General features: G+C 39.1%; 1 protein-coding gene across 2 annotated transcripts in view; it reads right to left on the bottom strand.

Annotated features, from left to right (window-relative positions):
• Positions 1-18480, bottom strand: part of NYAP2 (neuronal tyrosine-phosphorylated phosphoinositide-3-kinase adaptor 2) — a 154201-nt gene that overhangs the window by 42232 nt on the left and 93489 nt on the right. For both annotated transcript variants that reach the window (XM_075201948.1, XM_075201949.1), the window contains exon 3: positions 11416-11717. In XM_075201948.1, the coding sequence (XP_075058049.1) occupies positions 11416-11717 (302 nt within the window). The remainder of the gene's footprint in view (positions 1-11415; positions 11718-18480) is intronic.

Here is an 18480-nt window from a genome sequence, read left to right as displayed (position 1 = left end):
GAATTGTCATGTCAGAGGCCACTACCATGGGGCCCTGGGAAAATTACACTTATGCCTTCCCCTATGCAGAATTGGCAGATGAGGAGATGTTGACTGAGTGGGTGTCTGAGAGGGCACCAGTACAGCAAGATTCACCAGCCCCGCCAGCTTTGATGCATCGCACTCCAGCTCCAAATCTGGGAATCCAGGACCCAATACCAGAGGCCTGCACTGGACCATCCACTTTGTTTTGCTGCCAGGAGGACAAGTCTGTGTCCAATGAGGATTCACACTACCCCGATGCGCCAGAGGCGAGGGAAGTAGTGCAACAGTTGGATGTGGTAGCAGGGGAGGGGAGATGCACACCAACATACTTACAGGGGCACCCACATGTGGTTTGGGAGGGGGACAGAGGATTCCCCATAAGCAAAGAATTAATGGAGCCCCCACGCTTGCCTGCCACTGGGCAGTTGTCTCTTGAGTGTTTGGGGGAGGGGGGATTGGATCTTTGCCAGAAACAAACGGACAAGGTGCCAGAAAGTTTTCCTGCCACTTGGCAGTTTTCCCTCGGATATGTGGGGGAGGGGAGCATGGCCTCCAGAAACAAAGGACAGGCCAAGGGACTATTTTCAGTTGGGCAATTAAGGGTGGACAAGGCACCCAAGGGATGGTGGACTACAACTCTCCTACCATGGATGTGTGCACAGGAGTGGCCCAGTTTTATTGTTGTCTCATCTTATGACACAGGGCAGCATAAACCCCCACTCCAGCTGGGTGGGAAGATATGCCTGCAGCCATGGGACCCTGGTGGGAGATTGAGGAACTGTGTACTGCTGTCTACCTTGCCATCAGACCCAGGAGAAACCACAGCAGGCCAGAGATTTTGGACTTGGGGGAGAAAGGTTTACTTGGAGCAAGGGAGCCACTGGGGAACAAGGGCTAAAAAAGTAGGGGAGGTATATGTGACGAAATGAGTTTGATAACCCTGTGAGCATGTCTCATTTCTCACATAATGTGAATTATAGCAAATACTTTTTATAGCCTTCTTTTGTTTCCCCAGCTCACCAGACTATGACTGCATTGTCCAATAACATGTGGCTAAGGGGACATTGTAGTTCAGTGTACATATGTATATTGTTTATTGTATATTGATGACTTGAAGTAATGTTATTCATTGTCCTTAAACTGAAGCCAGGAGGGTTATGGGTAAAGATCAGGTGGTGTCTAGGATACAGGTGAGAGGGCTTGAGCTGCATTCATTCTCCCCCCTCCTTCCTCTACAGGAAGCATGGAACAGCTGGGGACCCTGTGACATCACAAAGTAGTGTAAGGGGTTAATTTTAGGAGGGGCTCCCTGCTACCTTATCCTTGGAAGTAGGGGAAGCCAATTAAGCATCAATTGTTCTCCTTAGGACTAGTCCAGACGTTCTGTCTGCATCCCAGCAGGGGGCTTCTGTGAAAGGACATCTCATCTCCACTGCCCTGTCCAAACCCCCTAGTCCTGCACTGGCCAATGGGGAAGTAGAATAGATGCAGGGGTTTGTCCAGGGAGGGGAAAGACTGTGGAAATTAGACCTGTGATATATAAGGAACAACTCCAGGGGGGAGGGGTGTTCATGCTTGGATTTCATTCAGGAAGGTGCAAGATGGAGTTTTGAATTGTCGTTTTCTAACTCGAGTCTATATATGCAGCTGAGAGGGATCCATGGGTCATGAAGTCTGGACAGCAGGTGACTATATCTCCTTAAGTTATTGGGGTAAGGGATAGATGATGTGGTAAATCTGACTGGCATTTATTTACTGTGTGTATATAATATTCTAGTGTTGTTTGTATAACAATAAATATACTGTTGTATTTTTATAACTGCATTTTGCCTGAGTGACCATACGAATCCTAGAAGGTACTGGGTAGCACTGGGCCAGATAAACCCGGTATCTTCACATGCATAGAAAGACAATGTCTCCCCATAATAAAGTTTTTATCTCCGGAAGTTGCTGTCATACAGTGTGTAATTGCACCTCATATTTTAGTGGCAAAGCTTAATCTCAGATCCAACAACACCTGCAGAAATGAAGCATTTTAGGGAGGTTACGCATAAGTAAACAACCCAAGTATATGTTGGAAATCACAAGACACTCTTACATGTATAACACAAATAGTCTTAATAATGGTGTGATGCACTGTAGCACTAATTGTGCTTTGCAGTCTCTTACTTTTGAATACACAGTTGTTTGGCTTATGCTTTGAGTTATATGAAGTCATAAATTAGCATTTATTACTTGAGGTGTGGTGGATTATTTTTTTTTTTTTTACTGTGTGGCTATTTTTTATAAACTAACACTTTACACTGACATTTTAGGTTTATTGGTCCTTAAACAACTGTTGTTTCTCTTTAAACTTGCTGTTGTCACTGTGTACAGATGTAGACCAAGCAACTATACTGTTTATTATGTATTTTACTGGGACAAACCAAGTTTCAACATAAGATAGTTTCAATACTGTATGGTATATTTTTATTATTATTATTATTATTATTATTATTATATTATTTTATTATTTTTAATACTAATAAATAATAGAGGCAGAACCACACCTTTTCCATTTCCTCTACAGAGTAATAGGTCATACAATCAGTTGCGGGCAGTCATAGATTTACATTTTATCACCTCGTGTTCCATCTCCCCCACTGTCATAGCTCTCCATGGTTCACACAAGTGACACTGCATGCCATTTTCAGTACATGGAAATAATGTAGCCCATGCTGAGCAAATGGTTAATATTTTATTTAATCCAGTGATCGAAGTGGGCTGGTATGTGGTGATATGGTTGATTTGATGCACTTACATTCCCATTACATTTTCCATACCGCCACTTCTAAATTTCCACTTCGGCCACATGTATATAGTATGTACATACATACTTACATAATATGTACGTACATACTTTATTAATAAAATACAAAGCAAGAAAAACATGCTAATACAACAATGCACCCCTAGACCAAGCGTGGCGGAGGTCAAACACACTATCAATTGAAGATTAACTTATTTTATTTACCTTCCCTTCACTCCAAAACAACTATTATACATTGTTCTACTGTGTTGAGATTGTTGCTGCTGCTATGCCATGGATGGTTTAACCACCTACTTATAATTCTTGATTGAGCTGTTTTTGCTAGCTTTTTACATATGCTTGAGCTCTTCCGAATCATTCATGAAGTGTTTTTGTTACAGTTTTGTTTAAATGCCTGCTGTTATTCGAGTTTGTTCTGCAAATGAAACTCATTTGTCATGCACGGGTACATACTATGCGCCATTCCAACTTTACTAAGAGTCTACAAAGTATCATCTCACTAATTACACTCAGAAACCTCTTGTGTTAAATAGACCATTCCAATTCCAATTCAATCCATTCCAATATCTAGTGTTTGGAAAGTGTATTTTTTTACCATGAAAACATAATATTAACACTAATATATAATAAATTGGCATTACAGACTTACACATATGTATGGGATTAATTCGAACAGTATACTTAAATACAGATACTAAAAAACAGAACTAGATAAATAGTCTGCTAATGGTGTGTGGATTTATTTGGCTATGCTCTTTATAAGGTATAATAAAATGAACTATGTGAAAATACTGTCATATTTCAGTTACTATGGATCTTCTAATAATGGACTGTTAATCCTCATATATATATATATAATACAATTGTATATTTAATTTGAAAACATTAATTAAGTGTGTGTAGTTTTACGACTAAAAACTGAAAATAATAATTCATCACTTTGGGTGGGGTGGTGGTGGCAGTGTCGTTATTTATATATTTTTTAAATAAATAAATTACACTTAAAAGCAGTTTCCATAATCAAGATGATAATAATGATAGGTGTATCAACAATGTGATGATATACTTACTAGCATATCAGCATGCTTTAAGAATTCACACGCAATTAGTATATACTCTGATTCACAAGGATATGAAGCTTTAAATTTGTGTGCACGCTTTTTTCTATTGCATTTTCAGCCGCAACTGCTTCCAACTCACCTTAAACTCCATACTGACAAATAGAACCTGCAGTTGTTATTCCAGATAACATATTAACAACACTGATGTGTCATGAATTTGTGCGCTAGTATAAATGAGCTCTACATTTCATTATTAAACATGAAAATGCTGTTACTGAGAATGTGCTATAAACAACAACAAAATTCTCATTAACAAGTTTTCAATTAAGTCAAAGTAATATTAGAAGCTACCTGTGGAGGACTGAGACAAACTGAACATTTAAAATGTAATTTAAAAAGCTTTAAAAAAATAAGCTTTAAAGGAACAGAAATTTTATACAACAGTTAACAGATCACTGATCACATGTGTTTGTTAACCATATATAATCATTGTAGAATACAAAACTGTGCATATATGTGTAATAAATAAACAGTGACTAACACAGCCTCTATCAGTTAAATAAGTAGGGACATAGAGTGGTGTGATCACTTTCTGAGATTATCCCCCACTAATCTCACTCTTCAAAGACTGTAAAAATCTTAAGCAAGCAAATAATTAAAGGAATAAGCATGCCATATATCAAGTAACAAAAAGCACATTCAATCTGTTGCACACCATTGTCCTCCTGTAGCAGTGGTATCGGGTAAAAAGTTGTTCTCCTTATTATCTCTTGTTTAACTTCAGTATAACTCCGAGTTATGCTATATTAATCCTAATACACTTGTAACTAATGCACTTTCAACTGGACACACTAGCTAAGCAGCCAACACTGGTTTGTACCATAGTATATCAAGAGTTACAAAAGAGCTGAATAAAAGGTGAACAGGAGGAAAACATTCTACCCGGAAACGCAGATACACGAGGACAACATTCAACATTCACCTGAAACGCCATAATTCACTCCTGGGGCTAAATTTATCAAGCTGCGAGTTTCTGGCAGTTTTGAAAAGTGGAGATGTTGCCCATAGCCTCCAATCTGATTCTAGCTATTAATTATTTAGCATATTCAACAAACTTTACTCCACTTTCCATTGCTTCTAAAATTCTCTGACGACTTATTTTCAATCGTCTGACACACTTTCTTTCTTCCCACGCTCTTCTTGTCCCTATCCAGCCTGGCATCCATCCTCTTCACTCAACTAAAACTACCCTTGATAAAGTAAGAAATGATTGACTCTTAGCTAAGTTCAAAGGTCACACCTCCCTTTTCGTACTCCTCATCCTCCCTGCTGCTTTTGACATGGTTGATCATTCTCTTCCCCTCACCACCCTTCACTCCCTAGGTCTTCACGAAACAGCTCTCTCCTGGTTTGCCTCCTACATCTCTGGCCGTTCCTCTGCTTCTTACTCTCCCCCCCCCCCCGTCCCCGTTCCTCTTTCTATTGGAGTTTCACAAGGCTCTGTCTTTGGCCCTCTGCTCTTCACTCTCTACACCACCTCTCTCCGTGAACTAATTCAATCATTTGGCCTTCACTACCACCTCTATTTTGATGACATGCAAATCTTTCATTCCTCCCCTGACCTCTCTTATGCCTTCCTAACGCAAGTATCTAGCTGCCTCTCTGATGTAACTACCTGGACGTCACAGCGCTTCCTCAAACTCAACATCTCCAAATTCGAGATCATCATCTTTCCTCCTGCATATGTTGCTATCCCTCCCAATATCTACCTTTTGTTTGACAACATAATTCTTTTTCCTGTCACCCAAGCCCGCTGCCTTGAAGTCACCCTTGACTTAACCCTCAGCTATACCATTCATATCCAGTCCCTCAGCAAATCCTGCTACTTCCTCCTCTGTAACATCACTAAAATCTGTCCCTTCCTCTCTCAGGAAGCAACCAAAATACTGGTCCATTCACTCATCATTTCTCAACTTGACTATTGCAACCTCCGTCTTACTTGCCTTCCTGACTCTCACTTTTCTGACCTTCAATCTATCCAGAATGCTGCAGCTAGGCTCATCTTCCTCTCCCGACACTCCTCTTCCACTACTCCACTGCGCAGATCCCTTCATTGACTCCCTAGTCATTTTAGAATTCAATTTAAGCTCCTTACCCTTACTTACAAAACCCTCACCAACCTTTCTTCCTCTTACATCTTTGACCTTGTCTCGAGGTACATATCCACTCGGCCACTCCTCTCTGTCACTGGCCTCCGCCTCAATTCACCTCTCATTACCTCCTCCCATCCCAGCCTCCAAGACTTTTGCCATGCTGCCCCCAATCTTTGGAACTCCCTACCCCACCTCACTCAACTCTCTGCCAATTTTCAATCCTTCAAACTCTCACTCAAAACTCACGTTTTCAAACTCGCCTACCCTACCAACAACTAACCAGTCTATCCATCACCTCCTCTTCTTTTGCCTACTATCTCCATTTTCTCCCAGTTGGTCCTACTGTCTCTCACCACCCCTCCCTCTAAAATGAAGCTCTCACGGGCAGGGCTCTCTCATCCCTTGTCTGTCTACTGTCTGATTTCCTGTCATACCTTTTGCTGCGCTCTGTGTGAGTCCCCATAACATTGCTCACACTCATCTGTGCTACTTATGTATATTACCTCATCTATTTATTATTTGCTTCTGTATCCGGCGCAACGGAATCTGTGGTGCCTTATATATAAATAAATAAATAAATAAACAATGGCCAGTTATCACAGTTAAATATTTTCACATTGTGGTGTGTATATAAGAAGGTACAGTTTTAAAATGTTTCTTAAAGGGTTTTTCCACTTTAAAAATCCACTTTACTAATTTTACTTTGCTGGGGATCCCACCAAATTTGTTCATAATATTTTTTTGTAGACTGAACAGAAAATAATAATACTAACCTTAATGGGAGCCCAAATTACATTCAACTGTTAACTATAAAATACAGCACTTTAAATGCTGTGTAGTCATAAGAAAATAATTGTGAGACAGGGTTTAAATAATTCAAGAATCCCTGGTGACAATCTGCGCCAGGGGCCTCCTGCGAAGCATCCTCATCCAAAGCATCAGGAAGCCTATTTACCAAGGGCAGTGAAGTACCTGTTGCATTGCATGCTGCTTGCATTGGCAGATCCTGGCTCCTGGATCTTGGACCTGTGCTTTAATGTATTATCTGCAGTGCCACTGTTCACCAGAGGTGCTGCAATTGTGCCTTTCCTTTCATCACTAGGGGTTAACTTGTTGCACCAATTATTTATTGCACCTGGGTTTTCCCTATTTATACCTGTCTCTCTCTTCTTTCTGTGCTGGTCATTGTTGTTTTGTTGCCTTCCTTATGGCTTGTTCTCCCGCTGTACCTGTGCTCTCGGACTTCACATTCTGCTGGCACATCACTTAGATCTCTCTGAATCTACCATTCTACCTGTGTCTGCAGTATTCCCTGTGCAGTTTCAGATATATTGGGTTTGTATCATTTATCTGTATTTTATGAGCAATAAACTCCTTTATGCTTCATCACATCCCAGGCTCCATAGCTGTGATTTATTTTTAAGCGTAACAGTATGACCAGCCAAGAAGACAGCTTTTTAATCGTGTGAATGATCCTGCTTCAGATTTTTTCCTGGGACTCCCACTGCAATTGTTTCTATTTGTTTTCTCCTGCAAAGATGTCTGCCTTATCAATGACTGAACTGCCTCTTCTACAGACACTACAAACGAACATAATTTTGTTACGCTCTCAGCTGGTTCAATTCTCTACTTTACTCACGGACCCACTCAAGAGACTGTCAGATTTTGTCTCTTCCAATTCTAATGATGCTGAATCTGTGCAAACAACACATATTAATAGTGCTACCACAACCTTGCATTTAATCAAGAACTACTGTATAACAAACTTCGGGTTAGCAGGTGGTCCACACCTCCATCTGACTAAAGAGAAGCAGCGGCGCAGAAGGACTTACAAATTATGTCTTTACACGCCAGTAATGGACACTTCCTATAAAACTGTCCTTGACAGCCTACAGAACCATCTTCTGTTTTTTCATCTCCTCATTCTGGATTTGTTTGCACTTCACAGCCTGTTCCCACAGTACAGCCTGTTCTGCTCCCTGGGATGAGGACCAATCCACCAACTATAATTTCTGACGCCATTCTAGAGGTGCCAGTTTCTGCCATCAGTTTAAAGGTGCCAGCTACTGCCGCCTGTCCAGAGGGGCCAGCTCCTGCCACCTGTACAGAGGTGCCTGCTTCTGCCTCCTGTACCAAGTTGCCAGCCTCTGCTTCCAGTTCCGAGGTGCCTGCGTCTGCCTCCAGTTCCGAGTTGCAAGTCTCTGCCACCAGTTCCGATTTGCCAGTCTCTGCCTCCAGTTCCACGTTGCCATCCAGTTCCAAGATGCCATACTCTGCCTCCAATTCCGAGGTTCCATCCAGTTCCGAGTTGCCAGCCTCTGCCTCCAGTTCCATGGTGCCTGCCTCTGTTTCCAGTTCCGAGTAGCCAGCCTCCGCCTCTAGTTCCGAGTTGCCAGCCTCTGCCTCCAGTTCCAAGTTGCCATTCAGTTCCAAGATGCCATCCTCTGCCTCCAGTTCTGAGGTGCCATCCAGTTCCCAGTTGCCAGCCTCTGCCTAAAGTTCCGAGGTGCTGCTGGCAACTCAGAACTGGCTGCCTCCAGTTCTGAATCACCAGGTGCTGCCTCCAATTCCAAGTCACCAGCTGCTGCCTCCAGTTCGGAGTCATCAGCCACTGCCTCCAGTTCCGAGTCACCAGCCACTGCCTCCAGTTCTGAGTCACCAGCCACTGTCTCCAGTTCCGAGTCACCAGCCACTGCCTCCAGTTCTGAGTTGCCAGCCGCTGCCTCCAGTTCCAAGTCACCAACCTCTGTCTCTGTTCCTGAGCTATGGCCTGCTTCTGAGTAAGCTCTGTTCCTACAGCCTGCTTCCAAAAAGATGCAGTCCCTACAGCCTGCTTCTCTATGGGCTCTGCCACTCCAATATGCTCCAGAGACATTGTCACTAGATACGGTTCAGCCTGAGTTGCGATACCATACGATTCAGCCAGAGTTGCCACTTGGTGCTGTCCGGTCCGAGGCTTCTCCCAGTGCTGGCCAGTTCGAAGCTTCTCTCAGTGCTCTCCAGTCCGAGGTTTCTCCCAGTGCTGTCTGGTCCAAGGCTTCTCCCAGTACTGTCCGGTCCGAGGCTTCTCCCAGTGATGTCCGGTCCGAGGCTTCTCTTAATGCTGTCCGGTCCGAGACTTCTCCCCGAGCTGTCTATTCCAAGTGTGCCCAGTCCGGGCCGTCCTCCAAGTGTGCCTAGTCTGGGCCTTCCTCCAAGTGTGCCCAGTCCGGGCCATCCTCCAAGTCTGTCCAGTCCGGGCAGTCCTCCAAGTGTACATTGAACATTATGGACTCGTATATTTTTCACTGTAGGTATGTAACTATATAACAGTTTTCCCATTAGAACAATTGTGAAAACTTATCTGTTACCTTTAGATATTAATATCAGCTATTTGAAATTGCTGTTGCTTCAAGGAATTTTGTTCTGAGTGGTTATATGTGAAAAATTCTGTAGAAGTGGGAATAGCATAAAAAGTGTGGGAGATACTAGAATACATTATAATTTATGTTCTTATTTTGAGAACATATTTGTGAAGGCTCAGTATGATATTTTATGTAAAAGCTATTTGTAGTGAAATATAATTTGGTGTTTTATTTTTAGCTGCAAGCATGCTGTCATTCTGATATACAAATCTCTTTCAGTATGTGCAACAAAAATTATCCCTGCAAAATATAACAATGGCAGACATTACATTTTAATATTTGGAATCATCATCATTGTTTCTTTATAAATCACTACAAACGTCCAGAGCGCCAGGCAGTCGTTTTAGCAAATCATGGCAAAAATAAATCATACTTATGAGAAAAGGTACATATCAGGCTGCCGAGAAAGGTGCAGATGTGAGACAGAGGGTAGAAATGTCCCTCATCATGAGAGCTTAGTCTAGAGGGAGAGCAATGCTGAAGCAATAAGAACTGGTAGGAGTGTAGCTTATAATATATGCAGATGAAGAAGATTCAGGCTTAAGGGAAGTAAGAGGTTGAAATAGAGTGCTTGGAGGATTGAAGTTTGGAGTACAGTCTGCACAGAGCACATAGGGAGTCCTATAAATGAGAAGCAGAGAGGAGTATTGGACATGGGAGTGATAGATGTATATCAGAGATGAGGTGAAACACAGTTCAGATCTAAAAGAGCTTTGTGTAACAAAGAGGAGCAGTTACATACCAGACAGGAAGTTACTCCATTGCAGAGCAGGTGCTGCCTTCTGGATAGACTATGAATCAAATCATCCCTTATACAATTTTGTTATTCCCTACATAGGTCTGTCCCCAGGAGTGGATGTAAACAAAACTTGCTATATTTCAGGTTTATTCATGTGGATAGCAGCAGCATTCGAGGTGCAGTATATAATAGTTGTATGTTACTATTACTTGCTTTTCTCCTATTGTGGTCTTTACCAGCTATGTATTTTTCACAGTAAAAATAATGAAAAGGGTATGCAAATCACAGTTAGCACAAATTGAACTCACACTGCCTAAGACAATGTTAATTCTAGCCTTGTATGTGTTTATATTCACATTTGGCAAATGTATATGTGTGGTAAAGTATGTGCACTTGTGGCAATCCAATAAAAAAATAACAGTTTATTTAAATAATAAATATAATGAATAACTATAAACCACCGATTAAGAGGAATGTATATAACAGATAATATACAAATGTTTCAACATTTCAATGTACAAAATCGGGAAAACTTGATAATAAACTAAACCACCATGAGTGTAATAAAGAAATCCCACATCCAATATTAATCAACATAAGCAAATGCAGAATACTACAGATTAATGTAAACTTCCCCAAAGTCTACTAAAAAGCAGTATAAACTCTTGTCAATATGTATTACCTGAATCAGTGTAACAGTTGAAAAACTCAGTTTTGTGGTTTAACGGTTCTATAAAAGTAACATATTAATGTTAAGCAGTTAATATGAATCCCACTGTACTTTACCTAATCCTAAAATATGGATTAAGGAAACCCTTACTTAAATCATAAAAGTGTTCAAAATAATTACAACAGTGTTGACCTGATTATATGCAATGATATCATAGTATACAAATGTTATTAACATGAGTTTATGCAATACCACTAGAGTATATTACAAATATTTGGCTCTTTGTAATATGACATTCTTCAATTTCATGTCTCACTTTGTATGTATGCTTGTTCTGCTGCTTAGACTCTTGGTTGCTTATAGCACCTTTTTTTGTCTTGACCAGTTTTCATAATTCCTCTCCATAGTAATTAATAACAATATAAGAACTAGCTACTAAACATTTACTTTTAGTTCCAGCTAATGACACAGTAAGAGCTTTCAAAACTGTAATCACACTTTTTAGAATGATGTTTAATTAAGTAAAATGTGCGCCTATGCGCACAGATAACTTACCATCGGTCCTGTCTGTGAACTTTGGACTCTTGCCTAGTGTTCCATAGTTAACAGTCTCAGAAGAAATGCTGAGCTTTGTGTTTGGGTCTCGTTTTGGCTTTGGAGGAGGTTGTTTCCGAGAACAACCAGTGCTGTCATCATCAGCTCCACCGACAGAATGGAGTGACTGGGAACGCACTGAAAATCCACTAGAACATGGATGCGGTAGCCGGTCTTGCGGTGCAGGCATAGTCATAAATCCCATGCGGAAATGTTTACTGACGTAACTCCCTTCGCTTCCTCTTACTACCTCTCCACCGATTCTGTAGAAAAAAATATAAAACAATCGGCTGTTTCAGTTGCTTACAAATAAAAATAAAAATACTTCCACACTGACTTAGAATTTTCTGCCTATGTAAATTGATATTCTAATAGGTATCATTACATAAACAATTATGTACAATTATTCTTGTGTATACAGATGCAACCCATATTTATTCATATTTAATACATTTATAGAAATTGGAAACTGTGCTATAATCACTAACAACCAGATATTTCATTTCATTTTCTAAATTGTACTTGAAAAAAGTAATAGAGTTTAAAATTATCTAGCATATATTTCCTGGGACACAAGTTTTCATAAATGTCCCCACAATCTGTAGATATTCTAACATTATGGATTTTTGTAAAACACAGTAGACCAAAATTTTAAACTAATTTAGTATAAAAAATAAATGTCAAACAATAAAACAAAACAAAAACCAGAAGAGCGCATGATTTGCTGTTAAACTTATTTTTAGTATCTAATATATAATAAGTTTTCTGTTAAATAGTTCTTCTTTGATGTGGAGAACGTTATTATGAGTTAGAAGTGAAAATTATATCTCTAAATAGGAATGTTCCATACAACATGGCACAGTTTGCTGGTTTAATAAAACATGTTCGGACTAATTTAAAAGGTCTCACGTTTCCATATTAATACTAACACATAGATTTTCCCAAAGCTCAGTAGCATTTGAAACATTATTTCACTTATCAGTAATAATCTAATTTCCTTGGGAAAGAATAAACAGTCTATTTTGCATGATGGCGCTGAATTAGCAGCTCCATTAAATTATCCCACACAATACTTCAAGGAGGGACCCCAGCTGTTTGCTCAATTTAGCACAGTCCCACTGCCTACCCAATACCTCTTCTGGTAAGCCTCCACGGCCATTTCTCACTAAATGATTGGTGTGAGGGAGGAGAGATTAAAAAAACATATTTGGTGGGTGGAAAATTGCTTTAGCTCATCATCTCATAAAAAAATAAAAAAGTAAATATAAAAAAAAAAATATATATATATATATATATATATATATATATATTCCTACCCACTGTGCCAATCTCATCTGCCACCCATGAAATGTTGCTGCTTAAGATATTGTTTTGGTGTTGCCTCAAAGTCAGGGGCGGATCCAGACTTTTGCTATACCCCGGGCGATTTTAGGGTGGGCGATTTAGGCCCTGCCCCCTTTCTCATTTCTAAGGCTGCCGGTGGCTGCACAGTATGTGCAGGTCCGCTCGGCAGTGACAGTGTGCTGCCCGGCTGCTCTGATTGTGTTTAAAACACAATCAGAGCAGCCGGGCAGCACACTGTCACTGCTGAACGGACCTGCACAGTGTGCAGCCGCCGGCAGCAAGCCCCTGCTAGGGGGGGGGGGGCGATCGCCCCGATAGCCCCCCCCCCCCTGGATCCGCCACTGCTCATAGTAGGAACAAACCTGCATCCAGATGGTGTATTGTGTGCAGAGGCTGTGGCTTACAAATCACCTAAACTCTTTTCATTTTATATTTAATAAAAAAAACATTTATTACAGACTAGCAGGGTGCTGTAGGTAAAAATGTGTTTTGAGATGGAAAAATATATATAATAATATAATAATAATATAATGGAACTATGCAGGTAGACTGTATAATGTGTAATTTCAATGTTCCTCTATGAGATTCTCACCCAAAAGCACACGAAAGCAGCAAACTGATTTTATAAGGGACAAAAAAATAGAACCTGCCTTTGCTAGTATAAAAATTACTGTCATTTCCAATCTGGTATATTGAAACTACACTGACATTTGACTATGGATTTGATTCTGACCTTTTACTAGTGTGCATTGTAACACTACTGAGTAAACATGAAAAAATATTTATATAAAAGTCATGAGCTTTCTGTCCCATATTTACTAAGCAGGAAAACAGGATTTTTTTATTACCCAAAATATAAAGGCTAAAGCTTTCTCTGCTAGTTATTTATATATAATTGCTAAAATATACAAAACCTAAAAGACTCAATAAAACATATTTATAATCTACTTTTTATCTGTAGCCTTTGTCATTATATACAATGTGATATTTTTATATGTAACATTTTTAATCTGTTTATTAAGAGTCAATTTATTAATTTATAAAGAGTCATCAACAACATAACAGAATATCACAATACCATATAAAGAGAAATAAGGAATAATACAACAAAGGCACACTCAAATCTCGGATAATTAATATATGAAATTGCCTCAACTCACTCAGGAAAAGAAATGTGTATATAGGAAGCGCAGAGCATACATGTAGAACAATACAATGTTCTCAAGAATTTAAATAATAAGATTTAATATTAAAACAGTAAAATAAATAGAATAAAAAAATCTATCAATCAATCCCACTCACTTGAATAGATGGATGATCACAGGATGAAACTAGCATAATGCTAGAGAAATGCGTTAGGTAATCTAAGCATTGTTGTGGACCAGGAGTCATATGAGGAAACAGCAGAGATCATGCATCGCCATTCAGTTTGTGGCATGGTAACTACTGTTGTGCTTAAACAATAAGGTTGCATTGGCATCATTTGGGGCTTTAACAAATTGCTCATGTAATAAATTATTTTAATCTTTCTGCCTTAAAACCTTGATATAATACATATCCAGCCCAGATTTGGAATATATTAATATTTGGACTTCCAAGACTGGTCGATCTATACCTGACTTTTCAATCACTCTCAGGGTTGAAGGTCCCACTTTCTAAGAGTTAAATAGATCGGTAAGCTTGGCAACTAAAATGCCAGCAAACTTCTTATAATATAGAATGGGGAGACTGTATGGGCCTTGGGTAAAGGCTACTTTCATAGATCAGACGGTATCGCTAATGCTTTGTTAAGGCAATTATAAAATTAGAAGATATTTGATATCTGAAGCTAATAACTAATGATATAACACGTGTGTTATTGCATAGCTATTAAATTAGATACAATGTATTATAAGGCATTTGTATTAGAAATCAATATAAATGTATATGTATTGATGTGTATTATAATTAAGGATGACACTGCAACTTGTTATCAAGATTGTATGTTCTAACTATTGTGCTGAGTTGTAATCCTATAGCAACAAGGGGGACTGCCTTAATTATCTGATCTGTGTGGACATTTCAATGTGGACAAGGGCTGACACAGTGAAAATAGCTTTCAGTATGCTAATACTCAAATGAATCAAGACGGTTTATTCTTTAAATTTGAAATGGAATCAACCAATGAAGATCGAGCACTAGGGTGTAACTGATGCATCTGCACTATGAGAATGGAAGCGTTCTCCTTTAAGAGATAATATCTTGTGTTTTCTTAGAAATAGAAATGTACGTGTTAGAATATCATGAATATGTACGTAGTTGTGTAACTTGTAACCCATAAATATCACATGTGAAGAATGGAGTTGGAAGCTTTAGTACTGTAGCTAGCAGAGATGTATATTCTCATTTTGCAAGATGGATGCTTTGCTTGCTGTTATTATTTATATTTAATTATTTAAATAAACCTTCATTACTTCAGAGTTCTTTTCTGGACATTCATTTACTTAAACCTTGTTACTTTCCCTGGATATTTTAGAATTAAGCAAATTCTGGGATGTTACATGAGTCAGGTAAAGGGTGAAGAGAAGAGAAGAGAACTCAGATTGTATAGGTTAGTGTAAAAGGATTGGAATTCCTTAGCAATTAGCTCCAAATTTTAGAGAGCCTGACCTGTCGAGCACTTGATATGAGAAATCCCATTATGCATTTGCTTTTTACCTGAGTTTTTTGGACAATAGTTTAGGCGATATGCTGGACGTAAGAAAGAAGAGGATGGCTGAAAAACTAGGTCAGTCATAAAATGACAACAGTAGCAACTTAGCTATGATGAGGGTAAGGAGTGTCAAAGGGACCATGACACAGGGGAGAGAGGGAGAAGGGACTCAGGAGAGTTGGGGTTCCAACATCACTATGGCAACAGAAAAACCTGATAACACAGTAACAGTCATATGGACTAGACCATATGGTAACCTAGAAACAATGACAGGGACAATATCCTTAAATGCAAAAGAAACAACAGTAAAACACAGAGCAATCCCGACCTCACTGGTCTCCATATAGCAAAAAATAAAAAGGTAAGAGAACTCACACTGTTGGTAGACAAACCGGAGGAGAGGCGATAGTGAACTCCTAACCCATCTACTATTAAGAAAATCGTAGTGCAAATAGAGATAAGATAGCCAAATATGTGTTTCATTTGAGACCAATGAGAACTCGGTGTATATGTAACATTTTAAATCAACTTGTGTGAAAATTATTGTAAATTAGATAAAAATTTAACTTCTGAGTCAATAGTATACTTAAAACAACACCATGTTTGCACTTGCTCCAGAATTGCTTTTACGCTTTTAAAAGTTATTGAAAATGATATAATAACTATATTTCATAGCTTGCAGATTTATGTAGATGCCGTTAGTAATACTTTATATAGACAACAATTTGCAAGATTGACATCTGCAGATAAAAAAAAGTTATTGTACTACATTAAGAGCCATCCTGGTTTGGGAGACTATGCTAGTCACACATTTTGAACTTATTTTATACATTATACACCAACCTTAATATAAAAAAAATTAATTCAGTTCAAGTGAGATACTAATCAAAAGCTGAACTAGTTTTGCAAAAAACAATATATTCACACTCTTTGACAATCTCAATTGCTGCCCAGAAAATTTTGCAGCTTAAGATAAGGTTCTGACTTGGAATGATCAACCCTGTATCCAGATAGTGTACTATGTGCTGAAACGGTGGCATACAAATCACTTATGCTCTTCTCTTTTTATCGTTAATAAAAAAAAAAAAAAATTCTTACTGACCAATGGAGTGCTGTAAGTAAATATGGTTTCGAAAGGAAGAAAACAATCAGAGTATGCAAGCCTCCTATATGTACTTACTAAAATATATCATTTTAATATTTCTCCATGTTGTATGTTCTCCCCGTGTTTGTGTGGGTTTCCTCTGGGTGTTCCGGTTTCCTCCCACACTCCAAAAACATACTGGTAGGTTAATTGGTTGCTATCAAGATTGACCCTAGTCTCTCTCTCTCTCTCTGTCTGTGTGTGTATGTTAGGGAATTTAGACTGTAAGCTCCAATGGGGGCAGGGACTGATGTGAGTGAGTTCTCTGTACAGCGCTGCGGAATCAGTGGCGCTATATAAATAAATGGTGATGATGATGGTGATGATGATGTATTTGTCACCTACAATCCCACAAAAGCAGCCAGCAGATTTTACAGGGAGCAGTTCTAAAAACTACAATGAAGGTGTGTACATATGAACATACAAGGATGAATAGAAATGTACCGTGGGAGACCATATTTATTTAATTCATAAATGTCCTCTGCAGTATTATAACAATGGTACCAACAACATTGCCAGCTACAGAGCCATCATGTGGTCAGACACTCTGAATATCGGTCACTGGTTTAAAAATGTCTCAGTGTAACTGATTTATTTTTTTTCCACTACACCTTTCTATAACTTTGTTAATTATACTGAACTGCCTGTTGCCAAGTTTTCTACCATGTATCACATTGCTGTTAAGTGTATTAAATTGTGTCCATTTTCGGATGTGTCCCTTAAGCTCTTGACGGCAAACCAATCTATCCTCTTAATCTGCTCTATTTACATGCAATACAATCTGACAAATACAGATTTATAGGCACTTTTTTAAATAAAGGAAACTACAAGTAGTTAGCTTAAAATAATTGTAGTTGCTGATCCCATTTTATTACACTTGACAGGAAGGAATCTAACATATTTAAAAGGCTGCATCTAGTAGGTGGAATAAAATTAATTTAGAAGATTGTTAAAACAAAAGTTAATTATTGCATATGGTAATGTTATTTGAATACAAGTTTTAGCATGAAATTTGATGTTGTGTTTCCAGGGAAAGCTATATATTTTCTATTGAATGTATGTCTTGGAAGTTACTACTTTGCCATATTCAATTCAATTATAGCTGTTCATCCAAAGACATCTTTAGAAGTAAAATGAAAACACAATCTGACTAGTTGCCATATGAAACAACACAATTTCCTGTGTAACACTATTCATAACCGTCTCAGATTATCTTTGATTGTTACTTAAAGAATTTTATTACTACAAGCATGTATCTTGTGCATTAGGCAGACGTCAGTATTAGATGATGTTTTTATCCCTCTTATACCGCTTTCATACTGCCGCCCCGGCTATATCCTGGGTTTTTCAAACCGGTTTTTTGCCGGGGCTCAGAGCGTCCCAGCTCAGAAACACCATTCATACTGCACCTCGGACCCGGGAATTTCCCGGGTTGACCCCATTCATACTGCACAAGTCTGTGCCCTGCCAATTTGTGGGAGTCATCACCAGAGCAGTTTTCATTGGCTGAAAAATGGTGATGTCATTGAAAGGTGACTGGTTTTTTGACGCATAAAGATGATGCAAAAGTGGGTGGTGATTGTTTACGACATTATTTTTCATCATGGCCGACGACTCACTTTTGTGTAGCCCAGAGTTCATGCCAGAGACAGGCAGACAACCAATCAGCCTGTTTTCTGTGCAACCCGGGTTGAAAAACCCGGGTTGCACCATTCATAGTGCAGGCAGCCCGGGTCCGACCCGGGAATTACCCCTCGATAAATCCCGGGTTGAAGACCCGGGTTTTTAGACCCGGGATTTTTGACTTGTACCATTCATACTGCACCAAGACCCGGGTCGTTTGAGC

This window comes from Mixophyes fleayi, chromosome 3, assembly GCF_038048845.1.
Source record: "Mixophyes fleayi isolate aMixFle1 chromosome 3, aMixFle1.hap1, whole genome shotgun sequence".
Classification (NCBI taxonomy): Eukaryota; Metazoa; Chordata; class Amphibia; order Anura; family Limnodynastidae; genus Mixophyes; species Mixophyes fleayi.
This window is presented reverse-complemented; position numbering and strand designations above follow the sequence as displayed.